General features: G+C 37.5%; 1 protein-coding gene across 1 annotated transcript in view; it reads left to right on the top strand.

Moving 5' to 3' along the window:
- Positions 1–398: 398 nt before the first annotated feature.
- LOC110795372 (wax ester synthase/diacylglycerol acyltransferase 5-like) overlaps positions 399–19992 on the top strand; it is a 34085-nt gene continuing 14491 nt past the window's right edge. Inside the window, exons 1-5 of the mRNA XM_056827122.1 lie at positions 399–1059; positions 1092–1318; positions 1502–1574; positions 5259–5326; positions 16311–16529. Of these exons, the coding sequence (XP_056683100.1) occupies positions 453–1059; positions 1092–1318; positions 1502–1574; positions 5259–5326; positions 16311–16529 (1194 nt within the window). The 5' untranslated portion in view covers positions 399–452. The remainder of the gene's footprint in view (positions 1060–1091; positions 1319–1501; positions 1575–5258; positions 5327–16310; positions 16530–19992) is intronic.

The raw sequence follows: 19992 nt of genomic DNA, 5'->3' as shown, positions 1-19992 counted from the left end.
CTTTTACGACGGGATTTTCCATTAACAACGGCCCCCTTTTATGACGGGTTTGCGACGGAAAATCCCGTCGTTAATCCCCAATTATTGACCTTTAGCGACGGGATTTCCCGTCGTTAATAGTACAATTTCTTGTAGTGAACATTTTCATTTTAAAATATCACGCAAATATTGCATGCAAAAAATCAATCTAATATAAATGGTGCAATATTTAAGAAATGGAGAAAGTATTAGGTGATAAAAGAATTTAGGGCAGAAAGCGACAAATACGGTGTAGTAAATACTATGGTGTAGTCAATAAATGAGGAAATTACCAATAATGGACTGGCCTGGTGTGTACGTATCGAGTATTAATTTTGCACCCATCCATATCAGATGATGAGATGACATTTTGATAAATAAAAACAATCGAATCCACAAATCAAGGTTATCATATCATATTCATATCGCTAAAAATGTGTGATGATGAGGTTGATATTGAGTTTGAAAATGAGGTTGAGGCACCAAAATCACCCCTTAGCCAAATATATCTCCGGCTGTACAGGCCGACATCAGAGCAAATAATCAACTGCGCCATGGGCGTAAGGGACTCAATCGATGTGGAAAGCGTTAAGAACGCGATCTCAAACTCTATTATGATCAAACACCCAAGGTTTCGTAGCCTCGTAGTAAGAGATCATAGTAGTGGTAGAGATCATTGGAAAAGAACTCAAGTTAACATTGATGATCACATCATTGTTCATCAAACCACAATAAGCGAAGAAGATGATGATGATGCTGCTGCTGATGATAATAATGATGATGATGATGATGATGATGATGCTGATGTTGATGATTATGATGATGATGATGAGAAAGAAGCCGCAATCAATTCATTCTTAGCTGATATTTCAGTGTCAACACCACTAAGCGAAAACAAGCCTTTGTGGGAAGTACATGTATTGATGGACTTGAAATGTGTAGTGTTAAGGGTTCACCATGCAATTGGAGATGGGGTTTCCTTAATGTCTATGCTTTCGGCTTGTTTTGGTAAAACCCAAACTACACTTGAAGTCGAAGATGGTGGCCATAATAATCATAACCATGCAAACAAGAACCTACACATGAGAGAACAAGGAATATATATATATGGGCGTTAGTGAAAAGTATTTGGTTTACATTTGTGTTTCTTATTAGGGTTTTGGGAAGGCTACTTTGGGTCAAAGACCAAGTTAGTGTCATAACTGGAGGTCATGGGGTCCAACTTTTGCCTAGGAAACTCACTACCGCCAAGTTTTTGCTTCAAGATTTCAAATCTATCAAATTCGCCATCCCGAAAGTTGTAGGTTATCTATATTTCTACTACTTCCTCCAATCCTTAATTAATATTCTTTTTTTTTTTTTATGTTATTTGACCAAGTTACGTTTGTTACTCTTTTGTTATTTTATATCGTATGTTGGTGTGTGTTTTTCACTAATGCTAATTACAAACATGATTTATCTTTGACCGTATTACTTATTGCAGACTTGTAACGATGTGCTTTTAGGGGTCATAGCGTCCGGGCTTTCCAAGTACCTAGATATCAAATCATCAAATGGTAAGCAACAATGTTCTTCTTTTTATTTTTGGGACATTTATCCAATCAGGAGATGATTCAAAACTTCAACTCTGGCAAGTACTCGTATATTAATTAAGGCTCCATTTTAAAAACACTAATAGTAAAAGAGTAGAAAATGACGATAAGTTAGCTAAAATTGAAAAGATAGTTGATTGGTGACAAATTTGTCAAAAATTACTTTATATATTTGATTTTTTTGCGAAAAACTACATTATAACAAAAATGTTGTAATTAACTAACTTATAAAACAAAATATGTTGTAAGATACTACATTTTTCTGAATTATGAAGGTTGAATCGAAATTTCGGTATTGACTTTAACATATGTATCTCACGTGTCATTTAATTACCCATTTCCGTGAGATGTCACGTAAGATGCACCTAGTAAAAGCAACCCCGAAATGTTTGATCAACGCTTAATTATAATTCATCCAAATGTAGTACTCCATCTTTCAACGTAAATTTTTTATAAGGTAGTTAATTGCAACGTTTTTTATAAGGTAGTTTTTGGCAAAAATCCAATTTTATAAGGTACTCCCTCCGTCCCTTAATACTCGCACCACTTTTCTTTTCGGTACGTCCCTTAATATTTGCACCGCTTCTATAAATGAAAATTTTATCAATATTATATTAATTCTCACACTTACCTACTAACCCACCTACACCCTTACTCCATACAAAAAATCATTTAAAAAGGGGCTTATTATTTACCGCCAGCCCCATTCATTTACTCATATACCCTTCTTTATTTATCCCCTCATTTAACATTTACCCATATACCCGCCCCAAATCTAACCACCACCGCCGACCACCACCTCCGACCACCATCGCCGGCCACTACCATCATGTCGTAGGTGACAAAATGGCCGAGTCTTCACAAGAATTTTTTTTTGTCCGGAATTTTTTTTAGAAACTTATGCATTTTTAGCTTGTACCATGGTACTGACTTATGAATTTTAAGCTTGTACCATGGTACAGACTTATAAGTTTTTAGCTTCGACCATGGTATTGACTTATGCAGTTTAAGCTTGTACCATGGAATAAGCTAAAAATTCATAGCCTTGTACCATGGTATAAGCTAAATATTCATAAGTCTATATTATTTAAGATTTTGATTTGTTGTTGCATTTGATTTAATGTCATCGGGAAAAAAAAATTAAAAACTTATGAATTTTTAGCTCCTTCCATGGTACGGACTTATGAATTTTAAGCTCCTTCCATGGTACTACGTACAAGCTTAAATTGCATAAGTCTATATCATGGTCGAAGCTAAAAACTCAAAAGTCTGTACCATGGTACAAGCTTAAAATTCATAAGCCTGTACCATTGTACAAGCTAAAAATGCATAAGTTTCTAAAAAAAATTCGGACAAAAAAAAAACTCTTGTGAAGACTCGGTCATTTTGTCGCCTACGATGTGATGGTGGTGGCCGGAGGTAGTGGCCGGTGATGGTGGCTGGAGGTGGTGGCCGGAGAGATTTAGAAAGTAAGATTAACTAAGGGTACTAATGGAAAATAAGGGAAAATAATGGGGCGGTTTTGAGTAATATGGGGCGGCTTTTAGCGCTCCACTTTAAAAATTCACACCCCCACTCACCACTCCCCACCCCTTACACATTTCCCATTAACTATATTAAAAAAAAGGAAAATTTGTAATTATTAATCCAACCTTTGCCCGATTTTCTTTAATTAAGCCTACCTATGCGATATTTCTAAATAATCCAACCTTTATGACCCAACTACTATTATTAAGCCTAACAAATTACTAACCTGCTATAGGCGGTATTCACCCTTACGTGGCATATAACAATTATATTTTTTATATTTTTTTCCCCTTATTTTCTTTAATTGCTATTTTAATTTTCGTTCCTCTCTCCTCTGCGATTTTCTGCTTCATCTCTGCACTCCTCTCCATTATTTCTCTTCTACCTCTTCTCCACCATTGTCGATCCCTCATACCTCTCCATTCGAAGTTCATCAAAAATAATCAACAATTGCTATGGCCGGGGTAAAGCAATTGCCTGTTGGATCTGGATCTTCTTTAAATTCAAGGTTTTTTTTTCTTTCTAAATTTTCAACAAGACCACAATAACCAACATCCCACAACATTAAAAAAAACTATATTATTGCAACAGCTCGGGTTTTTACGAACTGACCATCAAGGAAGCCCAAAATTCAAAATTTACCAAAAAAGAAACAAAAACGCTAAGGTTCGTAAGTTCACCTTCAATTCTACGATTTTGGAGACGAAATTTGAATGCGCGTGGATGAAGTCACCTATTTCCACAAGAAAATTGCTGATGATGTCATGAACCAGTACAATTGTGGTTGAAGCAGCAGTAATGGAGGAGAGAGGAATTGAAACACGGTACAGAGAAGAGAAGGGTTAAGGGTTTTTTGAAGAAAAAAATGAAATCATTGTTTAGGTGGCAAGTGATGATGACGTATCCAATATTTTAGGAGGAAAACCAACATTAGGTTGTCAACGTTTTTTAGCGTTGACTTTGTAGCAGGTAACCGGTCATCCAGACTTAATAATAGTAGTTGGGTCATAAAGGTTGGATTATTTAGAAATATCGCATAGGTAGGCTTAATTAAAGAAAATCGGGCAAAGGTTGGATTAATACTTACAATCTTTCCTTGACTTTGTAGCAGGTAACCGGTCATCTAGGCTTAATAATAGTAGTTCGGTCATAAAGGTTGGATTATTTAGAAATATCGCATATGTAGGCTTAATTAAAGAAAATCGGGTAAAGGTTGGATTAATAATTACAAATTTTCCTAAAAAAAATACCCCACTATCAACTAACACCCATTAAATTAATAAGTCAATTCAAGTATCTTAAACTCCGCATCGGTCAAATCGGTGCGAGTATTAAGGGACGGAAGGAGTAGCTTTTTACATGCTTGATTGAATGAATTGTTTAAGGAACCACACATTTTTAAATAATGTTTTTTATTTTATTTTATTTTAAAAATAAAAAATAAAGAGAGATACATACACTACAAGAATTTGTATCTTTAATGACAACATAATTACGACAGGTTGGAAATTCCATCGAAAAAGCTTTTTGCGACGGGGCTAACAACCAAACAAAGACGGTAACAACCGTCGCAAATGTCTTTTACGACGGATTAACGACGGACTTTTCCATTAACGACGGCCCCTTGCGACCGAAAATCCCGTCATTAATCAACGATTATTGACCTTTAACGACGGGATTTCCCGTCGCTAATGGTACAATTTCTTGTAGTGATACTCCGTATTTAAGTACGTTACATTAAAAAAAATTTACCTTAACTTGAATTTGGGATTCAAATCTTAATTCTAGTCCTTGTATTCACCTTCAACTTGTTTTTTGTTTCTTTTAAGGTGTTAGACATAGAGATCCACGGAGTAATTATTATAGGTGTCTTAAATATTAAGCACTCTATCATTTAAGGGAATTGCCAAACTGCACAACCTAAAAGGCTAAAACAGCGGAACAAAAGTTACTATTGATCGAACCCAAAGTGAAAGAATTTTTGGCTCCGCCATTGGTTTGTATGCAACTACTGCTAATTAATACACAGTACACTCTAAACTTTGATTTTATATATAGATAATTTTCTTTACATGAATTAACTATCTAAACTTTATTAGAAATAATTTATTTTTGTTTTAGGTCTGCAACATGCCCTTCAACTCACTGCTATCACACCAATGAATCTACGCAAACACTTTTGCTTACAGGTAACCAAGTTTCTTTACTCATTGGCTCTTTGTAACAATAATCCAAAGAAGTAAGGATAAACAGCGTTAGCCTAGTTTCGAAACTGGATTATATTCACCACACAAATTCAATCTTATTTAAGTTTGGTGGACAATAAATATTAAAAGGTGAAGTTAAAGTTAATTTAAAATGCTTTAAAGTTATCTATTTTTTGTGACAAATTTTTTCTCTTTAATAAAAAGCATCCCTATAAAATGACTAATAATGTACTCCTTATAAAGGTAACCATAGGTGAGCTGAAATACCGGGTACCCAGTCTCGAACCCAGAACCGCAAAGGACCCGGCGGGTTCGGATCCTGAGCCAGTATGGCGGGACTGGTTTCGGTTCCAAATTTTAGGAATCGGCCATAACCGCTTCCAGATCTAGATTTCTAGGACCAGGTGGGTACACGTTGGTACCGATTTCGTGACCGGATACCCAAACAGACCGATTCATGGACCGGGTACCCGGTACCAAACAACACAAATAGTTCAAAAAATATGATAATTAGTTGTTGTTTTGGGTTAAGAAGTCTAGAAAAAAGTAACTTAAAAATCGTCAAGCTGATAGTTTATTAGAAAAAAGTAGAAGTATACCTAGATCCTTAACTTAATTAATTAAAACAAACATAAAAAAAGTGAAGGCTAACCGGGTACCCTGTCCCGGAACCGGTTCCCACTGGTTTTGGTATTGGTTCCAAAAATGTTTGGACTTGGTTTCACTGGTTCCAAAAATCGAGAACGGTATTGATCGGTTCTGGTACCGATTGCTTAGTTTTTGACCGGATATCCAGTCCCGCTTACCCCTACAGTAATTTTTTTTATCACAATATAAAAAGTTAGTTATAACACGATAAATGTTATCAAAAAACTCGGTAAAAGTTACACTGTTATACAATAATATTATGACCCTTTATATATACTAGCTCCCGCTGTCCCTTTTTGTTTGCCCCATTTATCTTTCTAATCCGTAAAAGCAACGGCTAATCCAGGATAATTTTATTGGATGGGCCAAATTGTGTACATTATTTAATTTTTGAAATTTGTTTTCCATCAAAAACTAAGGAATTGTTGTCAAAAAGGACCTTTTATAGTTAAAAAATTGTGACAAAAACCTTTTAAAAAAAACGTTGTGAGATAGGACTCAAATCAAATTTTTTGTTGTGAATAGGGACCAAGACCCATTTTCCGACAGTCAAACTCAATTCTCCGGCGTTGACCAGCACGTGCACTGCACGTGACACGCAAAAACGAATAAATTTTTTCCCTCCAATATTCCCCTCCTATAAATTCAGAAAACCTAAAAATAAATCAAAAGAAAGAATTAAAAGAGGAAAAGAAAAAAGGAAAAAGAAAAGAAAAATGAAAGCAGCCAGACCCCTGCTTCGGTCCTTCCCTCTTTGTTTTCCCCCTCTCCTGCTCTCCTATTCAAAGGAGATTTTTCTCCCTCCTTTGCAACTTCTCGTGCTCCCTCCTCCATCATCATCAATCATCCTCACTGTCCATCCTCATCTTCATCAACGCCGAACTCAATCCTAGGGCTTAAAACGTAGCTCAACTTATCAATGGTCTTCATCCATCAATTCAATCGTGGCCACAAAATTTTCATTATTTCGTACATCACATCCACGCTCAAACATTTGGTCAAACCCGACAATGGTCCAGGCCGGCCAACAGAATTGTGGTTAGGACGAACTCCTTTAAGAACATGTAGCAACATCACATGCCAACCCTGCCCGTGCGGCCTGAACAATATATGGATGTAGTCTTCAACTCAAGGGGAGGTTCGTACTATATCCCAAAAAATTTAGCTTACGAACCCTAATTTTGGCCGTTAAGAAATTGGAGGAATTGGACCAAAAAATTGGGGGCTTTTACTCTTACCTGGTATGAATTACAACGATAATCAAGGGGGAAGTTACGATTTTTTTCAAAAAATGTAGGCAACCAATTTTTGAAGAACATGAAGAAGCTTGAATAGGAAATGTCGAGGAAGATAGTGCAAAGAGGAGAGACAAAAAGGGAATTTTTTTAATGTTTTCTGAAGTTAGTTAAAGGGGGAAATATTGGATGGAAAACATTTTAAAAAAATATTTGTTTTTACGTGTCACATGCAGTGCATGTACTGGTCAACACCGAAGAATTGTGATTGACTGCCAGAAAATGGGTCTTTGTCAAATTGTTCCTATTCACAAAAAAAAAATCTGATATGGGTCCTATGTCATAACTTTTTTTTAAATGGTTTTATGTCATAATTTTTTGACTATAAAAGGTCATTTCTAACAAAACTTCCAAATAATAATAATGTTGTTTAATTGAAAAAAATCTTATTTTATGAAATAACGGATTTTATAAACATCAAGATAAAATCATCAAGATAGTTGAAAGGAAGCGAAATAAAGAGTGGAATTGAAATTAAAATTAAATTAAAAAAAAACTTTCGTGACACCTAGAGTATTTGTTAATTTCTCTAAAAAATTTCTCTCTCTAAAAAATTAGAGCACCTTTTTCTCTCTAGCACTCTAGAGCCTCCAAACTTTCTTCGTCTCCTTCTTTGTTTCTTCAGTTCTTCTGTCACCATCAATATTACCACTCCAACATATTCTTAGTTAGATTTCTGTTTCTACTATGGAAGAGAATCTCCAACCTCACTCACCAACTAGAATGAGGATCTCTATCTCATATACTGAGCATGACACCCCACCTAGGTCGGAGAAATACAATATGTCGGTGGTAGGGAAAATTAAAGACTACATGTCCTTTTCAGAAAGGCAACTTCAAGCTTGGGTGAACCAATTCTGGATTTCCAATGGCCCAATTTCAGTGGAGAAGGTGGGTCAATCAAGGGAATACTTATTCTTCTTTTGTAACAACATTTATGATAGGGTTAATCTGCTATCAATTGGTACGGCTTCATATAAAGGAGCCCTTGTCATTTTTAAAGGGTGGTTGAAAGGGGGGTCGATCTCGTCAATGGACTTCTCTGAGGCTTACTTCTGGATTAAAGTGGAGGGGTTGCCAACTACAGAAAATAACTTGCATGTGGTTGGGAGGGCCTTGGAAAGAGTAGGAAGAATAATCAAGTTTGATAATGAGTCGAAACATGAAGGGTCAAAGCTTCATGTGAGAGCTAAAGTAGTGGTCCATGTTGATAGAGTTATACTGTCGGGCTACTACTATGAGTTTAGTCCCAATCAACTAAAATGGGTGTATCTGCATTACGAGGGCGTCTTCAACTTCTGCCAAGCTTGTGGTCGAATCGGTCATAAAAGGCCAACTTACCGTATTCTGCCGAAAGTAGCCCGAAGGGAAGTTAATGCTGGAATTAGATCAATAGGTGAACACAATCAGGAGTTCATCAGGGAGATTGTAGGTCCAGCTCTTTAAAAGAAGAGAATCATGGGGTTGGGGGATATCGAAAGATTTAGGACGTCTCGTATGAACCTGCGAATGTTCCCGGAGTTCCAATCTGACACTTCGTCTAATAATAATGATGGAGATGATAGCAGACCACATAAAGAGGGGGAAAATGGTGGGTCAGATCTCTCTCCAGATGACCTAGGGAGAGGAAAGAAAATTGATGAAGGAAAAAAGAGGAAAAGAGCAGAGTCGAGCCAGTCCAACCACATCAAAAATCAGAATCAATCTCTCTTATCTAGGCGAGGTATGCCCCATCTTCAACATCTCTCTATTCCTCCTGTCCAAATGGCCATGTTTTATCAACATCAGCAAATACATCCAATTTCCGATGATCGGAGGTTCGTCGAAGATAGTGAGATCAACAGTGGGACCAATTTGTTCAACGGCCAAGCATTAATAGCCTTTGAGATGCACCCATTGACTCCAAGTCAAAAACACTGTGGAAGTAAGACTTTTAACACCCCAAGATCAGCTTTTCAGATTATATTTATGATGGCAGTGAAACTCTTGGTCATGGAAACTCTAGTACTACAGCTGGTTATGTGTCTGAATTGTTGCTCCCCAAAGTTTTATCACTCCCTCTCTCTTGTAGTTCAGCATTGAATTTTCATAGTTTAAACTCCAATTGTAATGCTGCTAGCTCTGTAGAGTTATTCTTGTGTTTGATTTATTCGCTCCAATTCTGTCCTTTCCTTGACTCCGTTTATGGCAAGTCCCCAACCATATTTCCTCTGCCCATCCAAAAAATTCAATAAATCCCCAATATATACCCCCACTTAAGGACTTATCTTCATCATCCTATCCACAAACACAACCCAATATAGGAAACCCTAGTTGCTCTCTTAACCCCACAAGCTCAAATTCTTCTCAGTCAACCACCAATTATGGAACTCTCTTCCATCTTGTCCTCTTCCAATTTACCCAACCTATATGGGCCAGTCCAAATCATTGAATCTAATAGAATCTCAACTCCACAAAACCCCCTCTTAGACCCATTTCGCCACAAATCTTATGAATCAGCTCCATGGGCTCACCTAGTAGAGTTACAAATTGGGACTATTCCAAGGTCTGTATTTCTTGCTGACACAAACAAAAATCTGGGCACCATCAGTCACAACCTACTGGAACCAAACTCTTAGTCCCCATCTCCCATCCTTTTGGAAAACAATTCAGTTCATCAAAACTCGGACCATGAAATTCAGCATGTAGTCCACGCAATGGCCTCCAACTCATCCCTGTATGTCCATTACACTACTCATCCAAACTCACCGGAGTCCATTAACTCCTTTGCTACTGCTAAATCATCCCTGCTATCTGACGACCTGGAGTCATCGCTTAACTTCAAAGTGTTGGGGTTAGGCTCAGAATCTTCAAAATCTTTTGGTTCGGAGATCGAACCTGATTTCTATGAACATGAAACAAAAAAGGAAATTTACAGAAAAAGAAGGGGAAATAGGCTAGATGAGGAAGACAGGCCTCGAAGGCAATAGTGGAGGTCATCCCTGTTCAGGGAGCTACAGAGTAGGGATGCAGGTAATGAGGATTTGAAGAGGGGTGCTGCCTCTCACACTCCATCAACTCATGTGAGAAAAAAAAGGGAAAGCTCAACTAAAGTATACAGGAAAGGGAAAGCTGAAATTTGGTCTGAGCCGTAGCGATGACTTGTGGGAAAAGATGAATGACGATGGAGCACAAGATTATGAGGCTGAATAAGATAATGAGAAACAAAACAAGAAAGTGAGGATCAAAATTCTGAAACCATGTGGTGCGGCTGGCCCATCTCAGCCTCTGTTCGATAAATGAAGTGTCTTAGTTGGAACTGTCGTGGGGCGAAAAAGATCGAGTCCCCCATTTTCACGTTCATCTCTAAAATTTGGGCTAAGTGTAACGTAGACTTTGTATTTCTGTCTGAAACTAAGTGCTCAGTAGATAGCTTGATAGCCCCCTTTGCTAAGATGGGGCTGTTAGGGTATTCGGGTAGTGATGCTAATGGTAGTGCAGGCGGCCTCTTCTTAGCATGGTCGAGTAGTATTTTAGATAATATTATCTCAGTAGATGTTAATGTAATATTTTGTAATGTTACCTCGGAACTAAGCATTTTGTATTATATCGTGTTTGTGTATGGTTGTCCCTATTTAGCTGGGAGGGCCGCGGTTTGGGATAAAATTCGTTATTTAATGAACATCAACCCGGGGAACACTGTGATTATAGGAGATATAAACCAGGTAGAGAATAGTTCTCACAAGTTGGGGGGGGGGGGTCTTCTTGTCTGAGAGGTGCATAAGAATTTGATGATTGGAAAATTGATTGTGGTCTATCAAAAATACCATCTCATGGTGTTAACTATACTTGGACAAATAACAGAAGTGGATATGAAGAAATCTTTGAGAACTTAGATAGAGCTTATGCACTGTTCTAACTGGCGCATTTTGTTCCCGGAAGCAGTTGTTTGGAGGCTCCCAATTATGCTCTCCGACCATAGCCCTATTATTCTAGAGTGTATGCCAAAAAAGTCAAGAAGGAGCTCTCCTTATAAGTTAGAAGCATGGTGCCTGTTTAAGGCAGATATTGAGGCCAATATTTCTCAAAATTGGAAGAAATTTGCGCCTGGCTCACATCTATTTCGAATACAAAGAAGACTTGAGTGCATAGTAGGGGACTCTAGAAAATGATGTTTGGACCATAAGAAGGAAGTGGGTATTACTTGGAGTAAGTTAGAGGATGAACTAGGACAACTTTAGAGTGCTATTAAGGACAATGAGTCTATACTCAGGGAAGTAGGAGCAAGAAAGATTGTGAAAGAGAAAGAAGAAGAGCAATGGTGGTACTGGAAGCAAAGGGCTAAGTCAAAATGGGATGCCTTTGGGGATCAATCGACGGCTTTTTTCTTTAAGAGTGTTAAGAGTAGAGGATGCCGAAATGATATAAAATCCATAAAGAAAGAAGGGGGACTTTGGACCACTTCCAAAGATGAAATAAAATCAGAATTCTTTGACTTTTATAATTTTCTTTTTGCAGGTGAGTCTCATCAAATAAATACGAATGCTCAGAGAAATATAATTTCTCAAAATTGGCTTGAAGACTTGCCGTCGCTAACTAGTGCCCACAAGGAAATTCTTCCCCATCCTTTCTTAGATGATGATATCAAATCAGCCGTGTTTAGTTCGAAGCCTCTCAAATCTCCAGGTCTAGACGGAGTTCCACCAATATTTGTTCAGAAATATTGGAGCACAGTAGGCAATGATGTTTGCCAAGCGGTCCAGGATTTTTTCAAGAATGGGCATTTACTCAAAGAAACGAATAAGACCTTTGTTGCATTAATACCAAAGCTGCAGCGTGCCTCCTTATTGGGGGAGTTTCGTCCCATAAGTCTTTGTAACTCAATGTATAAGATCATTTCCAAGTGCTTGGTGGGGCGCATAAAGCAATTAATTCTAGACTTGGTGGGGGAAACTCAAAATGCTTTTTTTCCTGGGCAAATGATGGTGGACAACTGCTTTATGGCGCATGAGATCATTAACCATGTCAAGAAGAGAAAGAAGGGAGGTAGATTCGAGGGATTCCTTAAGGTTTATTTAATTAAGTCATATGATAGATTTCGATGGGACTTCCTTATTCAAATTTTGGAATCTATGGAGTTTCCATCATCGTGGATCGAAAGGATAAATCAATGTATTTCCACCGTCTCCTATTCCATATTAGTAAATGGCGAACCAACAGAAAGCATCACTCCAAAAAGGGGACTTCGTCAAGGGGATCTGCTTTCTCCTTACTTGTTCATTTTCCTTATGGAAACCCTTTCGAGGGGCATTTCAAGGCTAGAGAACGCGGGTACCATCCAGGGCATCAAAATTGCGAGGCGTGCACCTCCAATTAGTCATCTATTATTTGCCGATGACGCTCTATTTTTCTTTAAGGCCACGCCGGACGCTTGCAGAGCAGTAAGGGGATGCATTGATGAGTTCTGTGATATGTCAAGTGAGATGATTAACTTTGCAAAGTCCTCAATAATATTTAGTCCTAACACCCCTTCCAGGTTTATCCGTTTGATGAGAAAACCGTTAGGGGTGCAAAGTAGGGTTGTTATGGGTTCATATTTAGGATGCCCGATGGAGGTGGATGGGAGGTCTACGTTAAAATTTTTGGAAATTCTTGAAAAGATTAATAACAAAATAAGCTCCTAGAAGTTTTTTAACTTAGGTGCGTCAGGGAAATTGATTTTGAACAATGTCGTTCTTATTGCGATGGCGTCACATATTCTTTCAACCTACATGTGCCCAGATTCTATCCCAAGGAAAGTTACATCTACCCTTACAAAATTCTGGTGGGGGTCATCCATGGCTAGCTTCTAAACCTATCTACTGGAGAAAGAAGGAGGTTATCTTTGCGCACAAGGAAGATGGCGGTATGGGAATAAAAGATGTCAGAATTTTGAACAAAGCCCTTTTGGCGAGACAAAGCTGGAGATTGAAATCATTACCACACTTATTGGCTAGTCGACTTTTCAAGGGCATGTATGGCCAAGATCCCATTACGATGGGGAGCTCGGGTAATGCTCCTGTGAAATGTTCGTGGGGAGCTAGAAGGCTAATTCAGGATGCCATAGCAATAAAAGGAGGTCTGAAGATGAAAGTGGGCAACAGAGTGACAACAAGAATAAACCAAGATATATAGGTGTGTAACTCTACCTTGGACTGCAAGCCTCAAGCCTCGGTTGTCTCCACAAGATACTGTTTCAGACCTTATGACCTCACAAAGAACGTGGAATGCCAGCATTATTTGGAAAAGTTTTAGTAGGGAGGATGAAAAGAATATCTTAGCAACGCACATTCCGTTGGAAGATACCGAGGATGAAGTTTTTTGGTTGAAGTCAAAACGTGGATGCTACACTTTCAAGACGGGGTACTAGTTCTTGGCTAACATTGCGAACTTGAGGCCAGTTGTGAATTTCAAAAGGATGCAAAGTCCTTGTTCCCAAAATGGAAATACTTTCTTTGGCGTATTCTTCACAGAGCTTTACCCACATCTCAGAATTTGAGAAAGAGAGGAAGGAATGAAGGGGAAGAATGCTTAGTTTGTCATGAGGGGGAGGATACTCAATCCCATATATTTCGTTTTTGTAAGGTGGCACAGTGGGTGTGGAAGGATAGATCCTTGGTTATTATCTCTACCACTCCAGAGAATGTTAACATGGAGGATTTGTTAATGAATTTTCTAAGTTATTTTTTTAAGCAACATGGAAGAAATGAGGGAAGGTTGGTACAATTTACTGCAATTTTGTGGTCACTTTGGCTACATAGAAATGATATCACTTTTAGAGGCGTGAGTGGAACTCCGGAGAGCATTCTGGATGTTGCACAGACACACGTCCATGGATGACATCGTGCTAAGGAGTTCAAGGAGGCTACTTTAAACAACCTTCAAGTTAGAACTAGAAATGTGAATTACTCGAGGATCTGCATCTTTCGAATGGGAGTCTGCTCTTCTAGAAACTTTATCTCCATAGTAGTGGATGCTGCGTGGAAGTGAGAAAGAAACGGGAACAAGAATCAATGGAAAGCTGCGGTGGGATGGGAGGAAGACACCAACCAGCCCCCAAGACTGAAAGGAGCTAGCCCGAAGGATCTTCGCTCAAGACCCGTTGCAAGCAGAGTGTTATGCCATATGGTGGGGTCTGCAGTATGCCTCTCATATCGGGCAAAATCTCATTATCAAATCTGATTGTAGAGAAGCGGTTGAAGCGTTGAAGGATCCGACGAAGGCGACAATGAACATTGCATCAATAGTTGCTGATATTCGGGCTACTGCCTCAAAGATTAAGTACTCTGTATGCATTAATGTTTGTAGGAACCAAGTTAGAAGTCTCATATTCTTGCCCAGCAAGAAAGAAAGAGCCATAGTTTTTGTTTTAGGTTGTTTTACCTGTAAAAAAAAAAAAAGGAATGAAAATAAAAACATACATAGAAAAAAAAAATTAACAAGTTTGAATTGAATGGTGAATCGTTCACAAATTAAAATAAATATAAGAAAATGTTTGCAATTGGAATGAAAAAAAAACATACGTAGAAAAAAAATGGGAAAAAACAAGGTTGAATTGAATGGTGAATCCTTCACCAGATCTGCAACTCCGCAAGGTTGCCAAACAACAAACCAACTGGGCTAAAATTTTAAAGGTTAAATATGCATCATTTATTACTGTATATAAAAGATACTCTATTCGTATTTTCGTATGAGTCACATGTTAAACGACACAAGTATTAAGAAAACATAGTTGCATTTGATATAATAATGATAAGTGGGGTAGTTAACAATAAAGAAATATAAAAAACAAGTGGATTGTAAAAGTTACCAAAAATGGAATTATTTATGATTGAAGTGAGCTCGTAGGAAAGTGAAAAATAATTAACAATTGAGGAGTAGTTGTAAAAGTTACCATAAATGGAATTGTGACTCCTAAAAAAGTATGGTCGAGGTAGTAATTGCGACTCCTAAAAAACACGGAGGGAGTAATTGATCTATGGGTAGGCCAAGGCCCAATAGACCTCCTTGGATCCGCCACTACATAAAAAATAATGGAACCACAATTTTACTCTTAGTCTCTCAAATAAAATACATTTGGCCCACCACTTTTGTCTTTTTCAAATCTACACAATCAACTCTTAATAATGCACTTTTGGCACATGAGGCAAATAATTAGGGACGGAGAGAGTACTATATCCATTAGACTTGGAAAAAATGACTCAGACCCGAAATACCCACCCTATTGACCCGATCTATAACCCAAAATTGATCCGAAGCAATGACCCGAAATTAACCTGAAAACCAAAAATAACCGACCCGAAACCGAAACCTACCCGAAAGTGATTTGACCTAAAATGACCCGATACCGATCGACCTGAACCGAAGTACCCGAACCGATCTTAACCCGAAACTTAATTAACCTGAACCGAAAATAAATGTAAAATTTAAGTCAACCCGAACCGATCCGATCTGAAAAGAAACTCGAATATACCAAATTTTTTAAATACAAGTTTTTCTTAGCTTTTTATATTATTATTATTGTTATTATTTTTTTTTATTAATCTATACTCTTTTGTGTTATAGGAAAAAGTTTTGATAATATTATAATAGTGACCACCAAATCTAAAGAGAAATAGCCTAATCAAAACTTGAAACCCGAAAAATATGATTCAACCCTAAAAAATCGATCTAATCCGGAAAATTTGATCGGATATGAACTGATCTGATACGAACCGATCTGATATGACCCGATCCGATATTGACCCAAAATCCTGACCCGAACCACACCCGACCCAATTATAAAAAAACTGAAGTTACTCGAAACCCGAATGGACTCTATCCATACCCGAAAAAAAATTACCTGAAATGATCCGACCCGAATGGATCCGATCCTAATCCGATCCGAGCCAATTGACTAAATGATTGTAACATCTTAATTAGAAATAATCAACTACTCATCAAAAATATTTAGAACTACGATTAGAATAATTGTTGGATACGTTTTTATTTTTGTTGACAAGCAGGAAACTTCAGATTTGATGATGACGAGATCAAAGCCTGGGTTATGTGGTTGGGGAAACAAATCGAGCGGACTACTTGTGCCAATTAATTGCTACAAGGGGCTTCATCCTTTGGAGCATGTAAGGGCAATGAAGGCAATTATGGAAAAAAAGAAGCAATCATTTGAGGCTTACTTTACTTATGGAGTTATCAACTTTCTTGTTTCCTATTTTGGCCCCAAGGTAAAGTTATTCCCTTTGCTTTTTTCAATTTTATTTTTAAGAAATAATGTTAAGGCCATGTGTTAAGAGTTTCGCCACCGTCAGTCTTAATAAAAAATACTTCCTCCGTTTGGATATCCTCGTAATATTGGTCACTTTCACGCATGTCAATGCACAATTTTGATCGATAGTGTTTTAATTTTTCATCAAACAAAAATTAAAAAAAGTTGATATTTTGCAAATATACATTGAGACGAATCTAACAAGATCTCACATGACTATGTTATATCTGGCATATAAATCACCAGCAATAATCAAAGTATAATATGTGAATAGTGTTTAAATTTCAAATGTTGCGAGTATTTCCAAATGGAGGAAGTATAACTCACACACTATGAATTGAAACTAAATAACTAACTCGTATCACCCAATGTTGTAACTAATAGCCAATATTTATTACATTATACTAAAACAGACGCTAGGAGTTACACATGTCACTTCATGGTGTAAAATTTCCCGTCAAAAATATTTTTCTAAAAATATAGCTACTTTATTTCTTTATTTTTTTTTCCTATTTTATAAAATTTTTATTGTATGAAAAAAATATTGGAATATAGAATATGAAAATTAATAGATACCACATAATAATAATTTGCTTAAATTGATTTTGATAATATTTTAGTCAAATAGCTAGGTTATAGGTATATCAAATGGAAAATTATTTACTTAATATTTTGGTTAAATTAGCATATTAAGCATATAAAATACGTATTACATAGTAGGACGAAAATTTCATATTAAATGAGTATGTTCAAGATTTTATTAATTGTGCATTTGCTTAATGGGAAAAGTATATCAATTAAACAATTTATAAGTGATTAAATAATAATTTAAGATATCCGTGCTTACATGATATCTAATCTAGTTTTAGAATAAGAGGGGGAATCAATGACTAACTTGTAATTAAGTTCTGTAGTAGTTTAATAAGTTAATTCACCTAGCTATTACGAATTGATTTTATGATCTCCATGACTTAGCTTATTAGTACGTACTACCTCCGTTTTATAAGATTTTTACGGTTACTATTTGCACAAATATTAAGACAAAATTAGAAAAGTATGTTGAATATACTCCAATAAATTATGGATAAAGTAAGAGAAATGTGTAAAAAAGTGGGTGGGTGTAACAAAAAAATGAATAAAGTAAGAGAAAGGGAGTGAAAAATTGTGAATATTGTGGGGTAGAAAAGGCAAGAGAGTAAATTTTCATGTCCACAAATAAAATAAAGCAAAGTGTATAGAACAATCTTTTTTTTAGGGGAAAATAATTTAGTGCATTAATTTAAGGACAATTTGTCCATGATGACATGCGGGGATATCCCACAAGGGTAATGATTTTCCAACACTTGTTGAGTTTCAAAAGGCACTAAACATGCAAGGTGATGGGCCACAAAGTTGTCATCCCTTTTAACATGATTCCAAGAAATAAAATCAAAATAAGTACTGGGTTAATTGAAATAATGTCCTCCAAAATGCCATCAAGATCGGATAGAAAAATAAAAGCCTTTGTTAATCTATTCACCAAGAGCTCATAATCACTCTTCTACTGGCAGCAAATATAACATCGCCATTGTGGTCGCGAGAAACTACTCCCATCCCTACCCATCCTTCCGTGCGGAGCGATGTATCATAGTTGATCTTGATCATGTTGGGAGGAGGGGCATTCCAAATATTCGGGCTCGAAGGAGGTCTGCACACCACCCCGTAAACGCGAGTCGTGTAAGTGTTAAAATCATCCACCAGACATCGTACTCGGTCAACAATAATACCACGAGGAACCCCATTGTCATTAAAAACCTTGTCATTTCTTCGGTTCCAAATGTGCCAAAGGAGAAAAACCAGACATGATTCCACTAGCTCCAACACTCCTTTACCTTCATAGCTACATGCCATGACTTCACAGTCCAACTCTACCCATAATCAAGTCACGCACACAAGCACACTCAAAGAAAGTGTGGTAGATCGTTTCAGGTTCCGTAGAGCACCAAGGGAAGCTCTCATCTTCAGTTATATGGAGGTATTTGAGGAGGGTACGTACGGGGAGAGTTTTGGTGCAAAACCTCCACAGAAATTGCCTGGCCTTTTGAGTTGCATCCACCTTCAATATATCAACCCAAGTCTTATGAAAAGCATCATAATTGAAAGATTTCCCTAGATGATAAGCAGATTTGACCTAGTAGCTTCCGTCCATGGAGAAGGCCCATGTTAACACATCATCTGGAGATCTTTCGCCGATAGGGATAATGAGGATGCATCGACATCTCTAGAAATGAAATGTGATGATAGAAGGTTGTAAACCCACTCCATCATGTCTGGAACTATCAGGTCGCATACCCTATCAATGTCGTCCACTCTTGGTGTAATGATACAACTTCCTTGGGCATCAACCACTTAAGTATCGTCCCACACACTCATCTTAGCTCCGTTGACAATCCTCCAAGTTAAACCCTGCTTGAGTAAATATTTAGTTGACAATAAAATTTTACATGAATAACTCCCTCCTACACCAAGTGAGGCATCCAAATATTATTTGTTGGGATAATACTTCTCCCTCATAACACGACCAAGAAGTGACTCCGGGTCATGGACAAGTCTCCATGATTGCTTTCCAAGAAGGACATCGTTTAATACTGTCATGTCATGAAACCCAAAGCCACCAAAGCATTTGGGGGCACAAATATCCTCTCAGTTTTTCCAGTGGACTTTACGGCGACTCGATGAGCTACCCCATCAAAAATGAGCTTCAATATCATGAATATCATTTATAATGCCAAAAGGAAGTTTTTAAAAACCCATGAGTTTGGTTGGGATTTCTTGGATCACGAACTTGATTAGGACCTCCTTTACCGGATCTTGAGAGAAGTTTCTCTTTCCACCCTTGCAAATTTTTCCACACTCGATCTTTTAGGGCCATGAACACTGCTTTCCTTGACCTCCATATAATGGTAGGTATGCCAAGGTATTTCTCGTGTTTATCCACCAAATTCATATTTAAAATGTCCAAAAGGGGTTTTACCGAGAAGAGCAGACTCACTTTTATCATAATTAATTTTTTGACTGGAAGCCGCTTCATATAGTTTATGAATTTTAACTATTTTTGTGCATTCTTGTGATTTTGCTCTAGCAAAGAGGAGACTATCGTCAGTGAAGAGGAGATGAAAGATTGTTGGCCCTTGTCTGCTTGCACGTGCAACATGAAGGGTGCCCTCCGAGTTAGATTTATTGAGAAGGCTTGAGAAAGCATCGGCTACCAAGATAAAGAGGTATCATACTGAAGGATCTCCCTGTCTCAGCCCATGGGACAGAGTGACAACACCGCTAGGGGTTCCATTCACAAGAAAATCATACGACACTGTCGTTACACAACTTATAATAACATCAACCTAAGCTCTTGCGAAACCATGTTTGGTCAATAATTTCCGTAA

Source organism: Spinacia oleracea, chromosome 4 (genome assembly GCF_020520425.1).
Source record: "Spinacia oleracea cultivar Varoflay chromosome 4, BTI_SOV_V1, whole genome shotgun sequence".
Lineage (NCBI taxonomy): Eukaryota > Viridiplantae > Streptophyta > Magnoliopsida > Caryophyllales > Amaranthaceae > Spinacia > Spinacia oleracea.
Note: the sequence above shows the minus strand (reverse complement) of the source record. Positions and strands in the feature narration are given on the sequence as shown.